The following is an 18,027-nucleotide window of genomic DNA, read 5'->3' as shown; positions in this document are numbered from 1 at the left end:
TCCCTCTGCTGCTCTCTTCTCCCTTCAGGCCTCTTGTCCCTCCCCTCTCCATCCAGACCTCTGGTCCCTCCTTCAATGCTCCCCTCTCCCTCAAGGCTTCTCATCCCTCCAATGATGCTCTCTTCTCCCTCCAGGCCTCTCGTCCCTCCTCTCCTGCTCTCCTCTACCTCCAGGGCTATCATTTCTCCCCACTCCCTCCCTTTTAATGTACAGCGGATATTACTTTATTATATGTATACTTCATCTCTACTCGTATTTTACACGTTCCTTTCTCTCATCTTCATTCTAGCTCCTTTGTATAGCACTGTATATCACCCTAGTCCCTCAACTAGTCTTCCTTACACCTTCCTTTACTATCCAATAATCAGGGTTTTGCATTATGTCAAAAGTCTGATATTACCCTATGGCAGGTGATTTATATGCAGTCTGTTATTTCATCATGAAATATATAGATTGGCCATAAGAATCAATAGCTGTGACGTGAATTTGTCACATTACGTGTTGAAACATTTGCATTCTTTCTACTTTTTCCTTCTTATTCGGCAATTTAAGATATTGTAATTATTATCTTTTTCTGCTTTCTTTCATAGAACTGCCTCTTCAATTCTGTCCATGTCAGTGATTGGTGTTGGAGTTTGAAGCTTGTATTTTGTCTTTTTTGTGAAGCATGATTAATATGTGTGGGTGTGATTCTTTGCTTCAAAATTGTTTTTGTTTTTCTATTGAAAAAGTCATTTAACCCTCAGAATACTTCTCTTTGCATAATTAAGTGGACCTAACTCCACCTTAGGGCCTATTTTAGACACTTCTTCAAATGTATATTTTCAATCGGTGATGGAGTAAAAATTAAGTCAGGTTAAATGGAAGTTCTGTGCAAACAATAAAATATGTTTTTCTTTGTTTTTATTTTATTTTCAACAGTAAAAAGCGAATGCAATCTTCATAGTGAGCTCCCACGTGTAATTCAAGGTCTACTTTTGAGTTGCAGAGAAACATAATGGTATATTTTCATATAACCAAAACAATATCTTCATTGTTTAGCTATGGCTTTTATGTTGCTCCTGCTGCAGTGCGTCGACATGAGAAGAATAAAGCGCTGAGCAGGAGCTACCTTGAATCTGACCAATGTGAATTATGACTCATGAGTCAAGGCACACTGTGGGTTAACATGCTATTTTTATTCGCAAGCATAACAGTGAAAATTAAAGAAACATTAGTTAGTATACAGTCAATCGTAAGACAGAAAAGTGTTCATCACATTGAGTGCAGATATTCTGTGAAGAACCTCAATGGCATCATCACCAAGAGGCATACATTACATAACAAGAGAAACACAGGAGTCACATTTAATTTGGAAGTAGTGGATCATTAATTAAGGTAAATATCCCAACAAGATGTTTTTTTTACAAACGTTCATCTTTGGCATTACCTCTCCTTCTCTATCTTTTCATCAACCACTGCAGGATCCAGCATTATTGAGGTGGAAATTTGTCCCCCTGCCCTGATGAAATTACCGCCGATTTCTAAGGTAATGAAACATGTTGGACGTTCAACTAAAAATGGTATAAACGTGCCCTCTTTTGAATTGGGTGTAAACACTACGTAAATATTAAATACATATGATAGGTGTTCACAACGTATTTTAATGGGGAATGCAGTTGACTATATGTTACACGTTATGGGGTTGAGATGGCACCGTTATTTGTTACACCTTTCTCATTTAGGGTTTGCATTTTCACATTTTCTTGAGTTAGGTCACATTTATTTGTTTTTTGTCATGAAAGTGCTGATGATGACAAAGTGAGCAAACTGGTGAGTACCTACCAGCAGCTCTGTGGACGTTGCGTATGTGAGGCACTTTCTGACCCATCTCACATTTGTTTATCACTTTTTTATGACGAATGTACCAGTATCATCCTCAATTTTTTTAGGATAATTGAGATGCATGTATGGTTAAATGTTTTTACAAAATAATTGTACACACGTGGGAGGTGTGACTAAATATTATAAGCATAGCCGCACCCAGCAGGCATTTATTGATACCCAGTGAATTATGAATGCATATATTTAATGTGTGTCAGCTACAACCGGTCCTTTTTGTTGAGTAACTTTGTGAGGGGAGGGCGGCCTGGTAACATATCCCTCTGATGCCCAGAATAACTAAGCCTTGCATCAAGGTAAAGGCTTAAGTAAGATTTACAAAACCAAGCAGGGGGGGATATGCATGACTTTGTAAATAAATGTGATGCAGCACTGTGGCTTGTGCCGCGTTGCTTAAAATTTCATAGTTGTAGCCATTTGATGGGTGAAGCTTGGGTGTTCCTGTGCATCCATTATGAAGCATGAGTATTACTTATGTATCCACGATTAAATTTCATGCAATCCTAGATATACTACAATTGGAAAACCATGTATTCTACCAAAATCATGGCACAATGAGGAGAACTATGTTTATTTAGCCTTGCTATTTCCTCTTTCAATACGTGATGCATTTAGCGTCATGCATTGAAAAAGGAAATTTCTTCTTTTAACTGTTTTGTGCAGGAAGGTATTTCTTTTTGGACTAAAATAATCCTGCCCATAATGCAGGAACCCTACCACCATGTGCAAGGGTGTCTGCTTTGGCCATAGGCTGCATAAATGATGGAGCCAGCACATTGCCGTTCATCCATTTCAGGTAGCAAAATATTTACCTGAAGGGTTTAATGTAATGAAATAGGCACCTTCTGTCATTGTGTATCGACTTTAACATCTGCTTTCCAAAATAAACAGATCTAATCTGTGTCATTTGAAATGTTTTCCTCCTATTGAACCAGTCAGGCCTCTAGCTGTTGTAATTGGCTTCTCACCGTAAACAACTGAGGACTCACGTGCTGAGCTTACGTTTTCCACAAGACAACAAACAGTCACAAAGTAACAGGTGGCAAAGCGAAATACTTTACATCCTAACAGGGCCTTATATGGACAAATCTTCGATATCCACCATTTGTCGAGGGGGTGAGCAGCACCAAAGCCTTTGCCTACTGTGGCAAACGTTTTAATAGAGTTCTACCTCTAAATGCCTATTTACTTTAATATGTGATTTTCACAATAAAAACACCAGACCTACTACCTTTTAATTATAAACTATCAAGCCAATAATGTTATCCTTTTCTTGTCACCAAGCCAACTCAAGCCCACAATAAATCTTCCTCATCCGTATTGTCCAGGTCACACTATTCACATGTTGGTTGCACTTAAAGGAAGTACTCTTGCCTACTTTACAGATAGGAGCAAAAAGTCATTTAGGATTGCATATTCTGCATACTTGAGTGTGATCTGGGCATTCCTAATCTGAATATAAATTCCCTTTTTGCCACATCTACAGCAAATCATGCCTTTTACATCTTCTGTACGCTGTCCACATGCCAACTATCTGGCATAGAGTTATGCATGTATGAATGTAAAGAAAATCACTGTTTGCAAAACAAAAGACAATCACTCCTAAGAGAACCTAACAAGGATTATTGATCTCACAGACTTTGTTTGGGTGGATCACCAGCACCAAAACTCTTTACTACTAAATCTGTGAGTTTCCATCTAGCAATATATCAGCATAGTATAATAACAATTCATCACTATAATGCTTTTTCCCTTTGTGATTACTTTACACCCTAACCATGACATGCTTATTCAAGTTTTCTTAAACTTGCAACCCTCATGCATACAGATATAACATTTCAAATATGTAACAAACTACAAATGCAAAATAATAAACAATCACTCTCTATGGGGTCTATCAATGATTATCTCAGTGAAATCCCTCAACATTTTATAAAGTGGGTGGCCAGTGCAATAACCCTTTCCCACTCTGCTGATCCGTGAGATTACAAGTAACTAAAAATCTGTCTATAGCCTGTAACTCCATGTATTAAGCAACTATGACTTTGATTTTTACAGTTTATAAGCTAGACAGACTACCTTTGGCATAATGTTTCATAATAAGGACACCAGACATGTCATTGGAGATACCATTTCCATTGCACCTAACAGGTGTATATCCTAACCATCTAAGGCTTACGGTTTTGAGAGTAAGCCTTTCCAGAAGACAACCATCAGACACACGGTCATAAAACTAGAAGGGTTTGCAAAATGCTGCCTGTCCAACCTTGGGCTAAATGGACTCTCACACAGCAAGCCTTCTATACCTACAGTTTCTTATACTGAGTGACCGATAAAAAACCCGCTATGGGAAATGAGTGAGATTCCATATTACTTCTAACCTATCTATAGGCTTTTAAATAGACTAATAACATTCCAACCTTAAATATCCATAGACCTAAACATAGGCTTTTCACAATAAATGTGTCAGGCCTAATGCCTCTATGTTAACATTGAATCATAGGCAGTTCAGGCATATAGTCAGAATCACAGGCTTGACACTTTAAACTGCTCAGTCCTGCTACATTGAGTGTACACTTTTCCATAAGCCAAAAAGTGGAATACAAGTAGTGTAGTCTTAGAAGAACACATGTTTGGCCCATTCATATCCAGGAGTCATGAGAACCATAATGCAGGTGGAGCTTATGCCCCTTTCTCAGTAAGACTTCCAAAGCTTTTTTTGTTTAATTCATATAAGGTCAGGTAACAGTTGCACTTTTGTGCTAGAAAAAAAAGTCAATATAGATTAGTGAAGCCCTGGGTCTCAAATACAAATCTGCAGTGTGAAGTGTAAAGGTATTAACCATCCTCCGCTCATCTGTGCTTCTGCCAGAGAAAAACAAACACTGTATATTATCTTGTTATCCAAGACTATATCATGTATGTACGCATGAAAGTTTAAGCTAGCTAAGCTGGCTACATAAAACATTATCACAGCTGTGTGTAGGGCAAGCATTTGTTTTGTAGAAGCTCAGTATATTTTGAGTAACCAAATAAGTACTCCAGGCTACCAACATGAGGACGGAGCCAACGCCGCCACCTGTAAGTCCTCCTTATAGTCTGTTTTATGATTGATCGCATAACGTCCTGCAACAGCAGCAATATCAGCCAGATCCAATGAGCTTTTGGACGAATCCAGATGAATGTTTTATAAGTGATGGGCTGCTAGTTGGTGAGGTCATCAGGGCCAGTGTAGGATTCTCCAGGCTTGGGAGTATTCGGCCTGGCCTGAGAGCTTCTGAGAAAATACTTTGAGTGAGGGAGGCATTGGCAATGAAGAGTATGTGTGAGAGTGAGTTTCCTCAAAGGTCTTTGAAGAAAGACAATGGTAAGACATTATGGACCTTATTTACAAGGCCCCTGCACCACAGGAACGTCACTTTTAATGACGCTTTGAAGGCACACCTTGCAGTGTCGTATCTACAAGGGCATGTAAAGCCACTCTGCAAGCCTTGTAGATTTGGAGTGATGTACGGCAGCATAATATACTGCATTGTCTCACACTGCGTTGGGGAGGCGTGCAATGGGCATTACGGTTTCAGTTCCCATGTGACATCCGTGGCATTTGACATATGCCCAGATGTACACTGTAAACATGGCAATGGCTCAAAAGTCTGCGCCTCTCAAGGGGAGGCGTAGAGGAGGCAAAATAACATTTTTGTCCTACTTCTCCTAGTTTTTTTCTCTTTCTATGTGTGCTGCATTCATTGACTCCATTAATTGTAGCTGTGAAAGATGTTCCCTTCCTGCCCAAAAAGAATCATTCATATAACACATCCACCCTTGCATCATGGGGCACCTACATTGGCACACGGCAGTCCATTGATCATTTGTGCAGTGAAATAGAACAGGAAAGTGCTGTATATGATAGACATAGCACATTCCTGCCCTTTTCCTTTGCCATACAGCAGCAAGGCGGCTTTCAGAGCTGCTCTATGACACGCTATTGAAAATGCAGCCCTATCTTGTGGCTTTGACGGAGTTCAATATGATGGTGAGATGGGAGAGAGATAGGAATTTAAAGACTTATTGATGCTGGATTGTATGGGAAGGTGCAGGTGCAAGGGATGAAGGAAGGTTGATGTTGTTAATGTGCTGTTGGGTGTTCTTCATTCATTCGCTGAGAAAAGTTTGCTGGGTTTGCATGTTTGTGTACAATGAGTAAAATAAGGGCCTGTAAGGGGATTGATACCGTGCTTGGTTGTATGCCCTCTTTGGCCAGAGGACCTGGTCAGCCAGCAGCCCATTCACAATTAAGGAGAGAAGCTTAGGAGATGTGAGAGCTCCACCCAAAGGTATTGCAAAGCGAAATACATGAAAAGAAGCAGATGACAGGGATTGCACACACATTGCAGTGCTATAGGAACACACTGATTTAGCCTGTTGCAGCTTTCTTCAACCTGCTGTTCGCCACTGTCAGCTTATGTATGATGGTTGGTAATTTAGCAGTGATCAGGGGTGAGTACTCTTGACTACTCTCAACCAGGGGGCGTAAAGTCACTATGATTTCATCCAAGACTACCAGCAGACCGTCAAGGGTCCCACTGAACTCAACATACATGCTTGCTGCACTGGTCTTGCCAGCCAAGATGCTCAGCAAACTGGTGCATTTCCTCAACGGAATGAGGAATTTGTTTAACTTTTGATACAGTGTCTTTTCCGAGTTTAGGTCTCGTTGGAGGTCTTGAATGTGTTCAGTGTTAGCCGAAATGGCCCTTTTAGTGGAACGGATTGACTCCTCATAATATTGAAGCTCAGATTCAAACTTGTCCACAGCAGCCTTGTGTATCTGTTTCAACCTTTTAGCTTCGTTAGCTCTATTTATTGCATCACGAATGGCTGCATCTGCTTTAGCGATCATGATCCCACCTGAAAGAAATGGGAAAAAGACTACATGATTATTGGTACACTGAAACAATGAGGTGTGTGAATAAATATAAATTATGAGATTATTCACGGACATTTAATTAACAGTTTATAAAGCATTTATTTGTATTTTCTTTTAATTTGGCTACGAGGCACCTTCTTAAAAGGATTTCATGTTTTGCTAATAGGATGACATGCTAACTGTTAATATTGGGGCCTGGGCGGATTTTTTTATTCTACCAGTGGAATTTGGTAATTCTGCATTACTCTTTGTTAGACCTGTCTGGATTTTTTTTGCGCAGTCCCTCCTCATTATTATTTATTTTGTCCCCTTTTTGCCCCTCATACCCTTACTATTTTGCTGTGTACTATTTTTTTTAGGTGTTGGTCAAGGGGATAGGTGTTCTTTTTCCCCCCATAATCTTTTACCTCAGGCCCTGAGGCCTGTTCTGACAGGAAAGCTGGCACCACCTAAAATGGTGGCCACCAACTGCCCCAACTGTCGCACCTAGAACTTGGCCATAGCTTAACATAGGGCATTCCAGAACCTTCTGGTCCATGCTGGACCATTGAAGGGCAGCCTATAAAAGGCGGAATGCGGGGCAGCCATTTTGTCTACCTGTGGAAGTCAGCTGGAGGACAGGTGGTAGCTGAGGGTGGGAAGAGGTTAGACTGAGGGTGGACCCCCCTGGACTGGGAATCTGCCTTATTGGTCCAACCCACTACTCCCCTGTTGGTTACTTGTCCTGGCCCCGCTGTAGGAAGTTACTTGGAGACCCTGGGCGCCAAGCTGGCCCCATTGTCTAAAACTATACAGGGACAGCTTCTGGAGAAGGAGACTGCCGCGCTGCGGAGCGCAGTCCTCTGCCCAGCTGGAGAGACTTATTAAGGAGTGCGCCTTCTTTCAACCCCAGCCCTGTCCAGGAACTGCCAACTGCCCAGGACTGCTAATTGCCCCCCCCCCTGGGGTTGATGTATGCCAGTAGGCTTGAATTAACTCAGCCTTGAGATTGCCTCTTTCCCCCACCATCTGGCCCTCACTTGCCTTTACTGCCGAGTGCTAGCTATCCAGGTGAGGCGTGGGAGAAAGGTGACGCGATCGCCCTGAGGAGATAGCTGGGCTTGTTGTCCTCATCCTGAAAGTGCAGACAGGTGTTGGTTGACCCAGCGACTGAAGAGGGAAGAGAGCGCCTAGAAGGAATAGCGATTGAAGAGGGAAGAGAGCGCCTAGAAGGAATAGCGATTGAAGAGGGAAGAGAGTGCCGACTGTGGAAGCGGTCCGGAGCCTGCAGCGGTAGTGTGTTGGAGTCGCTAGCTCCCCGCGCATGCTCCGTGAGTAGGCCAGCGAGTGGAAGCGAGGCGGCGCTTCCTCAGAGCCGCTGATCCCCTGCTCTTGCCCAGTGAGCAAGGGAGGCGGTCTGAAGAGAGAGGCGGCGCTCGCGTAGGGATCTTGTCTCCCGCGTTTGCTTTGTGGAGCGAGCGCCTGGAGCCCCCGACGACCCCCTCATTTCTAAAGAGTCTAAAACCCCCAGCGGCCCCCCCCCTCCCTCCTTTTTCTGAAGAACGTCGGCGGGAGGGAGTGGAGAGAGGCCGGTGGGAACCTCAAGAGAGCCTGAAATCGTCAGCAACGCGTGGGGACTGGGACAACATCGTCCCCACGCTACAGTAAGGAGTGGGGCTCTCTATTTTCTGGGGAGTTCTGAGTAATGGTGAATTCTTACTTTTGACAGATGCTTTCCCTCCTTAGTGGAATAGAAGTCCTGGGGAGCAACAGACAAATCTAACACATATTTAACTGGCCTAAAAAGGCATAAAAGGTTACCTGCTTATTATTGATATAATGCTTGTAAAATGTAAGGCAACACAGAAATTCATTGGTAATTTTCATAGAAGATTACAAGTGTTACTGCAAGTGCTGAGACCCGTTGTAGATTACAGAACCTACTTAGAAACTATGCTTAATTAAATGCTAGGATCTCTAGTAATGTAAAGTTAATGACTAGTTAGCACCTTGGTAGAGATTATCTTAAATTCCTGATTAATAGGTATTGTGTTTTCTCTCCAAAAGGGAATCTGTATAAAAGGTCAATCTAGTAATGTTGAAAAACTAAGCATATGTACCAGTTACCTGCATTGAGTTGTAATTCTCTTTCTATAGACAAACAGTGTTATAATTTTTCCTAAACTAAGTGTACATTTTTCCTGTGTGAATACTAAGAGTTAAAGCAAAGAGAATCCTATTTTTATAAAACAGCTCATATTTTCCTAACATTTTTGGTGTAGCGTTTTCTTTTGTGTGCTATTGCGTGGTTTTATTCTTGGGTGGTCTGCAACCTTAACACTGTGCCTCTGAAATGCATGTCTTGCCCTAGGCCAGGCTACCCAGTTCCAACATTTGGTGCCTAGCGGTGGGATTACTGACTTGGTTGCAGCTACTCACTAGTAATTCAACGCAATACACTAAACCTACACCAGGAGTTTTCTCCTTGCGGCCCTCCTAATTTACATTTTTGTTTTTTCTAAATTTATTTCTGGTGGTGGGTGGAGGTTAACCTCAGGTCACTTCGTGGTTTTCTCCTGCGAGTAATTTCATTCCATGGCAAAGATGGAGGTGAATCTTAAGGAGCTGGAAGCCAATACTGTGGCCCAACTCAGGGATTGGTGTCAGCAGAAAGGGGTATTTGTTAACAAAGGTGCCAAGAAAGGAGAGTTGCTGACAAGCATAAGGGCATGGGTGGAAGCTCGTATAAGGGAAGAACCAGAAACTGAAGTGGGTGAAGAGGACACTGTGACTGAGGCTGCATCGCTGAACCAAGTGGGGAGAGGGAATCTTCTGACAGGTCCCAGGATACCTTCAAGGGCAAGCAGCAGCGTCTCAGACAGGGGTTTAACCGAAGCCGAGCTAGAAGATAGGAGGGAGGAGAGGAGAATGAGGCTGGAGTTAGCTAGGATGGATATGCAAAGGGAGGAAAGGAGGTTAGCTCATGAGTGAACCATCAAGGAGATGGACCTACAGGTCCTAATACAAAGGCCTCCCACTCCAGACAATGGTGGCAGCGAAAAGAAAGTAGACACCAGGGAATCTAGACCCTACCTACCCAAGGATGTCATTGCTAGGTACACCCCAGGTGATGACATTGCCAAATGGTTGGCCGCTTATGAGGTTTCTTTAAGGGCTCACGGGATCCTAGAAACTCATTGGGGAGGTGGGCTGTATAAATACATGCCACCTGCTGGCAGAGACACCTTGTTGGCTCTGGAGCAGGATGAGCAAACCCACTACCCTGTCATGAAGGTGGCACTGGTGAAAAAGTTTGGACTTACCCCTGAAAGGTACAGACAAAAATTCAGGGGAAGTCACAAAATGAGTACCCAGAATTGGGTAGACTTTTTAGACTACGCCAAGAAAGCTTTAGAGGGTTGGGTCAAGGGCAGCGAGGTAAAGGACTATGAGGGGCTGTACAATCTATTTTTGAAAGAACACCTCCTCAAGAAATGTTTTCCCGAGTTGCGCCAACACCTGGTGGACAGCAAGCTGACCGATCCCCGGAAGCTTGCAGAGGAGGCGGACACTTGGGCAAGTACCCGGGTGTCCTCCAAGGGGACTGGAGGGGATTCTCAAAAAGCCGGACAGGGCGCCCCCCAGAAGAAAGAGGGAGGAGATAAAAAGAAGGAGTTCTCCAAAGGTCCCCAAAATAATTTCCAAGGTAAGGGAGCAGGTTTCACCCCTAGGGCAAACCCGCCCAGAAACCCTAATCCTGGCCAAAGCCAGCAGCCAAGGGTTCCCCACTGTTTTGAATGTGGTGGTGTTGGACATTATAAGGGAGATGTCAGATGCCCAAAGAGACCACCCCCTCCCACCGGAGGAAAGTCACCGGGAGTAGCTAGTGTAGCGCTCGGGGAGGAGTTGCCCTTAGATAAGGGGGGTGAGTGGGCGGGTGTCACCTTAGTGTCCCTGGGAGAGCGGGAGATGGTACCAAAGATCCAGGTGCCCCCAAATACTACAAAGTATGGGCAATGGGTTACCATCAATGGCCAAAGAGGGGAGGCTCTGAGAGATACAGGAGCCAGTATGACTATGGTGAGAAGTCAACTGGTGTCTCCAGAGCAGGTTGTTCCTAATGTACTCCACCCCGCCGCGATGGCTGACGGCAGAATGGGCCACTATCCAGTGGCTGAGGTTCCCTTTGAGTGGGAAGGGGTTGCAGGTTCACTTCGAGTTGCCGTAAGCCCTGCCGTGCCAGTTGATTGTCTGTTGGGGAATGACATGGAGCACAACACTTGGAGAGAGGTGGAATACCGGACGCATTCTGCGATGCTGGGTATACCTGACTGGGCCTGTGTAAGCACACGGTCTGCGACTGCCCGGAGAGGGAGTTCGCCTGGGTTGGAGCCTGGAACAATGGCCCAACCCGCTGCCAAAAAGGGTCAGAAACGGAGACAGGGACAGCCTGCTTCGGCTTCCACGCCCCATGTGACAGATCGGCCACCTGCACTGGTAGGCCAGGAGTCCGTGGAGGGGGGAGTAGACTCTCTGGAGGAGTTACCCATCCCTGCTGAATGGCATGTGGAGGGAGGTCCTACCAGAGAGGAATTCTGTAAGGGGCAGAGGGAGTGCCCTACCCTTGAGGGACTGAGGCGTCAGGCTGAAGCCCAGGCAGCAGGTGATGCTACGGGACACCACCATATTTACTGGGAGGATGGCCTCCTCTACAGTGAACCTAAGGTTCCTCTACCTGGCTCATCAAGGGCCTTGGTGGTCCCGCAGCAATACCGAGCCTTTCTGCTGGAATTGGCTCATGCGATACCACTGGCAGGACACTTAGGCCAGGACAAGACCTTTGCACGGCTTGTTCTCCACTTTTACTGGCCTCAGATGAAAGCGGCGTCCAACACATACTGTAGGACATGTGTATCCTGCCAGGCCAGTGGGAAGACAGGGGTGAAGCTAAAGGCTCCCCTGGAACCACTTCCTGTCGTTAGCACCCCCTTTGAAAGGGTGGGCATCGACATTGTAGGGCCATTGGATCCACCAACAACAGCTGGTCACAGGTTCATCCTGGTTCTGGTGGATCATGCCACATGGTACCCAGAGGCCATCCCTCTGAGGACTGTTACTGCACCTGTGGTGGCTAAGGCCCTGATGGGAATCTTTACTAGGGTAGGATTCCCAAAGGAGGTTGTGTCTGACAGGGGGACTAACTTCCTGTCTGCTTACATGCAGACCATGTGGAAGGAGTGTGGGGTGACCTACCGGTTCACCACTCCCTATCACCCCCAGTCCAATGGACTGGTTGAGAGGTTCAATAAGACCCTGAAGGGCATGATAAGAAGTCTGCCAGAGAGTTTACGGAGGAAGTGGGACGTCCTCCTACCTTGCTTACTGTTCTCCTACAGAGAGGTGCCACAGAAAGGAGTGGGCTTCAGCCCGTTCGAATTGTTGTATGGGCACCCGGTGCGTGGGCCTCTCAGCCTGGTGAAGGAAGGATGGGAGAAGTCTCCCAGAAAACCTCCCCAGGATGTGGTGAGCTACATGTTGGCCTTCAGAAGCCAGATGGCCAAGTTGTGGAAGCAGGCTGCTGACAACTTGGAGGCCAGTCAGGCAGTCATGAAGGAATGGTATGATCAGAATGCTCACCCGGTGGAGTTGGAGCCTGGCCAGAAAGTCTGGGTGATGGAACCTGGAGAGCTAAGTGCCCTTCAGGATCGTTGGACAGGCCCCTTTGAGGTGTTGGAGAAAAAGGGTAAGGCCACTTACTTGGTGGATCTTAAGACCCCGAGGCAGCCCCTACGGGTGCTGCATGCCAATCGCCTCAAACCCCACCATGAGAGGCCAGAGGTCATCCTGATGTTGGTGACTGATGGTGCTGAGGAAGCAGAAAGCGAGCCTCTCCCAGACCTCTTTTCATGTCAAGAGAAGGATGGGTCGGTGGAGGGAGTGATTCTCTCCCCGTCCCTCACTCCTGAGCAACGAGAGGACTGCCGACAGGTATTGGGGCAGTACTCTTCACTGTTTTCCCTTGTCCCAGGAAGAACCCACCTGTGTACCCATGATGTGGACACAGGAGACAGCGCCCCAGTGAAATCCAAGACCTATAGGCTGTCGGACAAGGTGAAGGCTAGCATCCATGGCGAAGTTGCCAAGATGTTGGAGCTAGGAGTGATAGAACCGTCCAGCAGCCCTTGGTCCAGTCCGGTGGTGCTAGTCCCAAAAGCCGCCCCACCGGGCACCACACCAGAACTGAGGTTTTGTGTGGATTACCGAGGACTGAACTCCTTTACCAAAACTGATGCTCATCCCATCCCCAGGGCGGATGAGTTAATTGACCGGCTAGGAGCTGCCCAATACCTCAGTACCTTTGACCTCACTTCAGGGTACTGGCAGATCTCCTTGACAGATGGAGCAAGGGAAAGGTCAGCCTTTTCCACGCCCGAGGGACACGTCCAGTTCTGTGTGATGCCCTTTGGTCTCAAGAACGCTCCTGCCACATTTCAGCGACTGGTGAACCAGGTCCTCTCTGGAATGGAGGGTTTCTCGGCTGCTTACCTGGATGACATTGCTGTCTTCAGTAGCAGTTGGGAGGACCACTTGCAACATTTGCAAGCAGTTCTCCAGGCGCTGAAACAAGCTGGATTGACCATCAAAGCCAGCAAATGCCAGATTGGTCAGGGGTCGGTTGTGTACCTTGGACACTTGGTGGGTAGGGGGTCCGTGCAACCCCTGCAGGCGAAGATTGAGGCAATCATGGCCTGGGAACCCCCCAAGACACAGACTGAGGTCCGAGCTTTCCTGGGCCTCACAGGTTACTACCGTCGCTTTGTGAAGGGGTATGGCACTATTGTAGCGCCCCTCACAGAGCTCACCTCTAGGAAACAACCTCGACGGGTAGTTTGGACAAAGGCTTGTCAGCAAGCCTTTGAAAAGTTGAAGCAGGCCATGTGTGAAGCACCGGTCCTGAAGGCTCCCAATTTCTCCAAGGAGTTTATTGTGCAAACAGATGCATCCGAACATGGCATTGGGGCAGTGTTATCGCAACTAAATGAAGAGGGCCTGGATCAGCCTGTAGTCTTCTTGTCCAGGAGACTGCTTCCCCGAGAACAGAAGTGGAGTGCAATTGAGAGGGAAGCTTTTGCGGTGGTGTGGGCTCTGAAGAAGCTGCGGCCATACCTCTTTGGCTCGCACTTCCTGGTTCAGACTGACCACCGCCCCCTTCGTTGGCTGATGCAAATGAAGGGGGAAAATCCCAAGCTGTTGAGGTGGTCCATCTCCCTACAGGGAATGGACTTCCGGGTGGAACATCGGCCTGGAGTGGACCACACCAATGCAGACGGTCTCTCCAGGTATTTCCGCCTTAGTGAAGAGGACTCCCAAGGGGTTGGGTAGTTCTCCCCACTTTCAGCTGGGGGGGACGCGTGTTTGACCTGTCTGGATTTTTTTTTGCGCAGTCCCTCCTCATTATTATTTATTTTGTTCCCTTTTTGCCCCTCATACCCTTACTATTTTGCTGTCTACTATTTTTTTTAGGTGTTGGTCAAGGGGATAGGTGTTCTTTTTCCCCCCATAATCTTTTACCTCAGGCCCTGAGGCCTGTTCTGACAGGAAAGCTGGCACCACCTAAAATGGTGGCCACCAACTGCCCCAACTGTCGCACCTAGAACTTGGCCATAGCTTAACATAGGGCATTCCAGAACCTTCTGGTCCATGCTGGACCATTGAAGGGCAGCCTATAAAAGGCGGAATGCGGGGAAGCCATTTTGTCTACCTGTGGAAGTCAGCTGGAGGACAGGTGGTAGCTGAGGGTGGGAAGAGGTTAGACTGAGGGTGGACCCCCCTGGACTGGGAATCTGCCTTATTGGTCCAACCCACTACTCCCCTGTTGGTTACTTGTCCTGGCCCCGCTGTAGGAAGTTACTTGGAGACCCTGGGCGCCAAGCTGGCCCCCTTGTCTAAAACTATACAGGGACAGCTTCTGGAGAAGGAGACTGCCGCGCTGCGGAGCGCAGTCCTCTGCCCAGCTGGAGAGACTTATTAAGGAGTGCGCCTTCTTTCAACCCCAGCCCTGTCCAGGAACTGCCAACTGCCCAGGACTGCTAATTGCCCCCCCCCCCCTGGGGTTGATGTATGCCAGTAGGCTTGAATTAACTCAGCCTTGAGATTGCCTCTTTCCCCCACCATCTGGCCCTCACTTGCCTTTACTGCCGAGTGCTAGCTATCCTGGTGAGGCGTGGGAGAAAGGTGACGCGATCGCCCTGAGGAGATAGCTGGGCTTGTTGTCCTCATCCTGAAAGTGCAGACAGGTGTTGGTTGACCCAGCGACTGAAGAGGGAAGAGAGCGCCTAGAAGGAATAGCGATTGAAGAGGGAAGAGAGCGCCTAGAAGGAATAGCGATTGAAGAGGGAAGAGAGTGCCGACTGTGGAAGCGGTCCGGAGCCTGCAGCGGTAGTGTGTTGGAGTCGCTAGCTCCCCGCGCATGCTCCGTGAGTAGGCCAGCGAGTGGAAGCGAGGCGGCGCTTCCTCAGAGCCGCTGATCCCCTGCGCTTGCCCAGTGAGCAAGGGAGGCGGTCTGAAGAGAGAGGCGGCGATCGCGTAGGGATCTTGTCTCCCGCGTTTGTTTTGTGGAGCGAGCGCCTGGAGCCCCCGACGACCCCCTCATTTCTAAAGAGTCTAAAACCCCCAGCGCCCCCCCCCTCCTTTTTCTGAAGAACGTCGGCGGGAGGGAGTGGAGAGAGGCCGGTGGGAACCTCAAGAGAGCCTGAAATCGTCAGCAACGCGTGGGGACTGGGACAACATCGTCCCCACGCTACAGTAAGGAGTGGGGCTCTCTATTTTCTGGGGAGTTCTGAGTAATGGTGAATTCTTACTTTTGACAGATGCTTTCCCTCCTTAGTGGAATAGAAGTCCTGGGGAGCAACAGACAAATCTAACACATATTTAACTGGCCTAAAAAGGCATAAAAGGTTACCTGCTTATTATTGATATAATGCTTGTAAAATGTAAGGCAACACAGAAATTCATTGGTAATTTTCATAGAGGATTACAAGTGTTACTGCAAGTGCTGAGACCCGTTGTAGATTACAGAACCTACTTAGAAACTATGCTTAATTAAATGCTAGGATCTCTAGTAATGTAAAGTTAATGACTAGTTAGCACCTTGGTAGAGATTATCTTAAATTCCTGATTAATAGGTATTGTGTTTTCTCTCCAAAAGGGAATCTGTATAGAAGGTCAATCTAGTAATGGTGAAAAACTAAGCATATGTACCAGTTACCTGCATTGAGTTGTAATTCTCTTTCTATAGACAAACAGTGTTATAATTTTTCCTAAACTAAGTGTAAATTTTTCCTGTGTGAATACTAAGAGTTAAAGCAAAGAGAATCCTATTTTTATAAAACAGCTCATATTTTCCTAACATTTTTGGTGTAGCGTTTTCTTTTGTGTGCTATTGCGTGGTTTTATTCTTGGGTGGTCTGCAACCTTAACACTGTGCCTCTGAAATGCATGTCTTGCCCTAGGCCAGGCTACCCAGTTCCAACACTCTTGTTATGAGTAATTACATTCTGCTGCTCCCTTATTGGGGCACCACTAAAAAAAAGTCAACAGCCACCAAATTCATATTAATTAGCTGCAACATAATTTTGTGGTATAACCCAAATGGGTTTATATCAGAAAAAAGAGATAAACTATTTGGGTTAGACCCTATCCTTTTAATAAAAATAATCACAGCAGGAGTGTTACCTCTCCGGAATCCAGAAATAAAAAGTAGGCTTATTCTTACATTGTATATCCATCACGCTAGAGCTGTTTTTTTCTTATTTATGTGATTTCTAAACTGGCTAGGAAGGATGAAGCAGTCTCTATATGTTTAAAAACATATTATAAACTTCAATCTGCGGTGTTTTTTAATGTAGAGGAATTTGTCCTACTTTCTGCCGTGTTTAGAAACCACTGCCCAGCAGTGCATACCCGTCAGCACCCATACATACTCTGTAGTAATCATTGTAGTAAAGTATGTAAGGTCACCAAGGGGTATGCAATGCAGTGCAGTAAGTCTTAGTGCAAAATGCATCATCACATTCTGTGTTTGGGTATAAGGGTGCTTTTTTGTGCGTTAAGAAAATAGTGTGAATTTGCCGGAATTCCACAGATTTTCCTGGCATTTTAATAGAATTCAGCAGAATCAAACTATGAACATTCCACCCGACGCTTGTCATTATAAGGAAAAAACTATCAATTCCTTGACATTTAAAATAAAAATGCTGCATCTATGATTCATTTGAAACCCACTGCAAATGGTAAGTGCAGGACATGAGTGAGGCTGGTGTGAGTGTGCCCCCCGCAGATGTCCCATGTGCGTTTGATTTTAGGCTGCACTTGTCATAGCCAGGCTGAAACATTTAAATACATGTCGATTTCAATATTCATGGATTCATAGTGAGCGAAACATAACTTGCAGATCCATTGGAGGTACATTTACTAAACATCCTCGGGATCGTGGGCAGCAAGCAAAGATGCTGGACTGCACTGATTTGGGTATAATGGATACAGCAGAACTGGTCTATATTTACAAAGATATGAAACAATCCTGCTCTCTTCTTGACCTAGTACACTGTGTGCAGCTAACAGCCACTGCTGACACCCGTGCATCATAGTGCAAAGTTTCCTGCATTGCAGGCAGGACTGTTTCTGTGCAGAAAGGGTAACCTTCTTGCACAAAACAATCCTTAGAGGTATTTTCCTCTTTATAAGTGTGCTGCAGAATGCAGCTCAACTGAAAAGAGGAAATAACCAGAAATAAAGATGTTTCTCCTCCCACACCTCACTTGGGAAGGTGCAACATTCTGATGTCATCAAAGATTTACTGGCCTTAGTAAATATGGGATTGTGTCAAAATTAGTAGGTGGACCCATGGAACTCCTCCTCAATTCAGAGTAATCGAAGACACTGATTTCGGCTAAGCCATGCCGAGCCACTCAAGGTGGGTTTACAAGGCTCAGTAAATGCCATTTAAAGGCTAGTGTTGCCTTCTGTCACCTTGATGTCTTTCAGGAATTATGTCTTGAGAGTTTGTATTTGTCCACACAGTGTGTGTGTGTGTATGTGTGTGTGTGTACGTGCAGGTGTGCATGTGTCTGTGTGTGTGTGTGTGTGTGTGCGTGTGTGTGTGTGTGTACGGGCAGGTGTGCACGTGTGTGATTACGTGTTTGTGAGTTATTTCTTTGCAGCTGAGCCTTTTCATGTGT

General features: G+C 46.0%; 1 protein-coding gene across 1 annotated transcript in view; it reads right to left on the bottom strand.

Annotated features, from left to right (window-relative positions):
- Positions 1-5,631: 5,631 nt before the first annotated feature.
- LOC144817798 (uncharacterized) overlaps positions 5,632-18,027 on the bottom strand; it is a 58,154-nt gene continuing 45,758 nt past the window's right edge. Inside the window, exon 3 of the mRNA XM_078674627.1 lies at positions 5,632-6,789. Coding sequence (XP_078530753.1) covers positions 6,296-6,789 — 494 coding nt within the window. The 3' untranslated portion in view covers positions 5,632-6,295. The remainder of the gene's footprint in view (positions 6,790-18,027) is intronic.

Source organism: Lissotriton helveticus, chromosome 2_1 (genome assembly GCF_964261635.1).
Source record: "Lissotriton helveticus chromosome 2_1, aLisHel1.1, whole genome shotgun sequence".
Taxonomy (NCBI): domain Eukaryota; kingdom Metazoa; phylum Chordata; class Amphibia; order Caudata; family Salamandridae; genus Lissotriton; species Lissotriton helveticus.
This window is presented reverse-complemented; position numbering and strand designations above follow the sequence as displayed.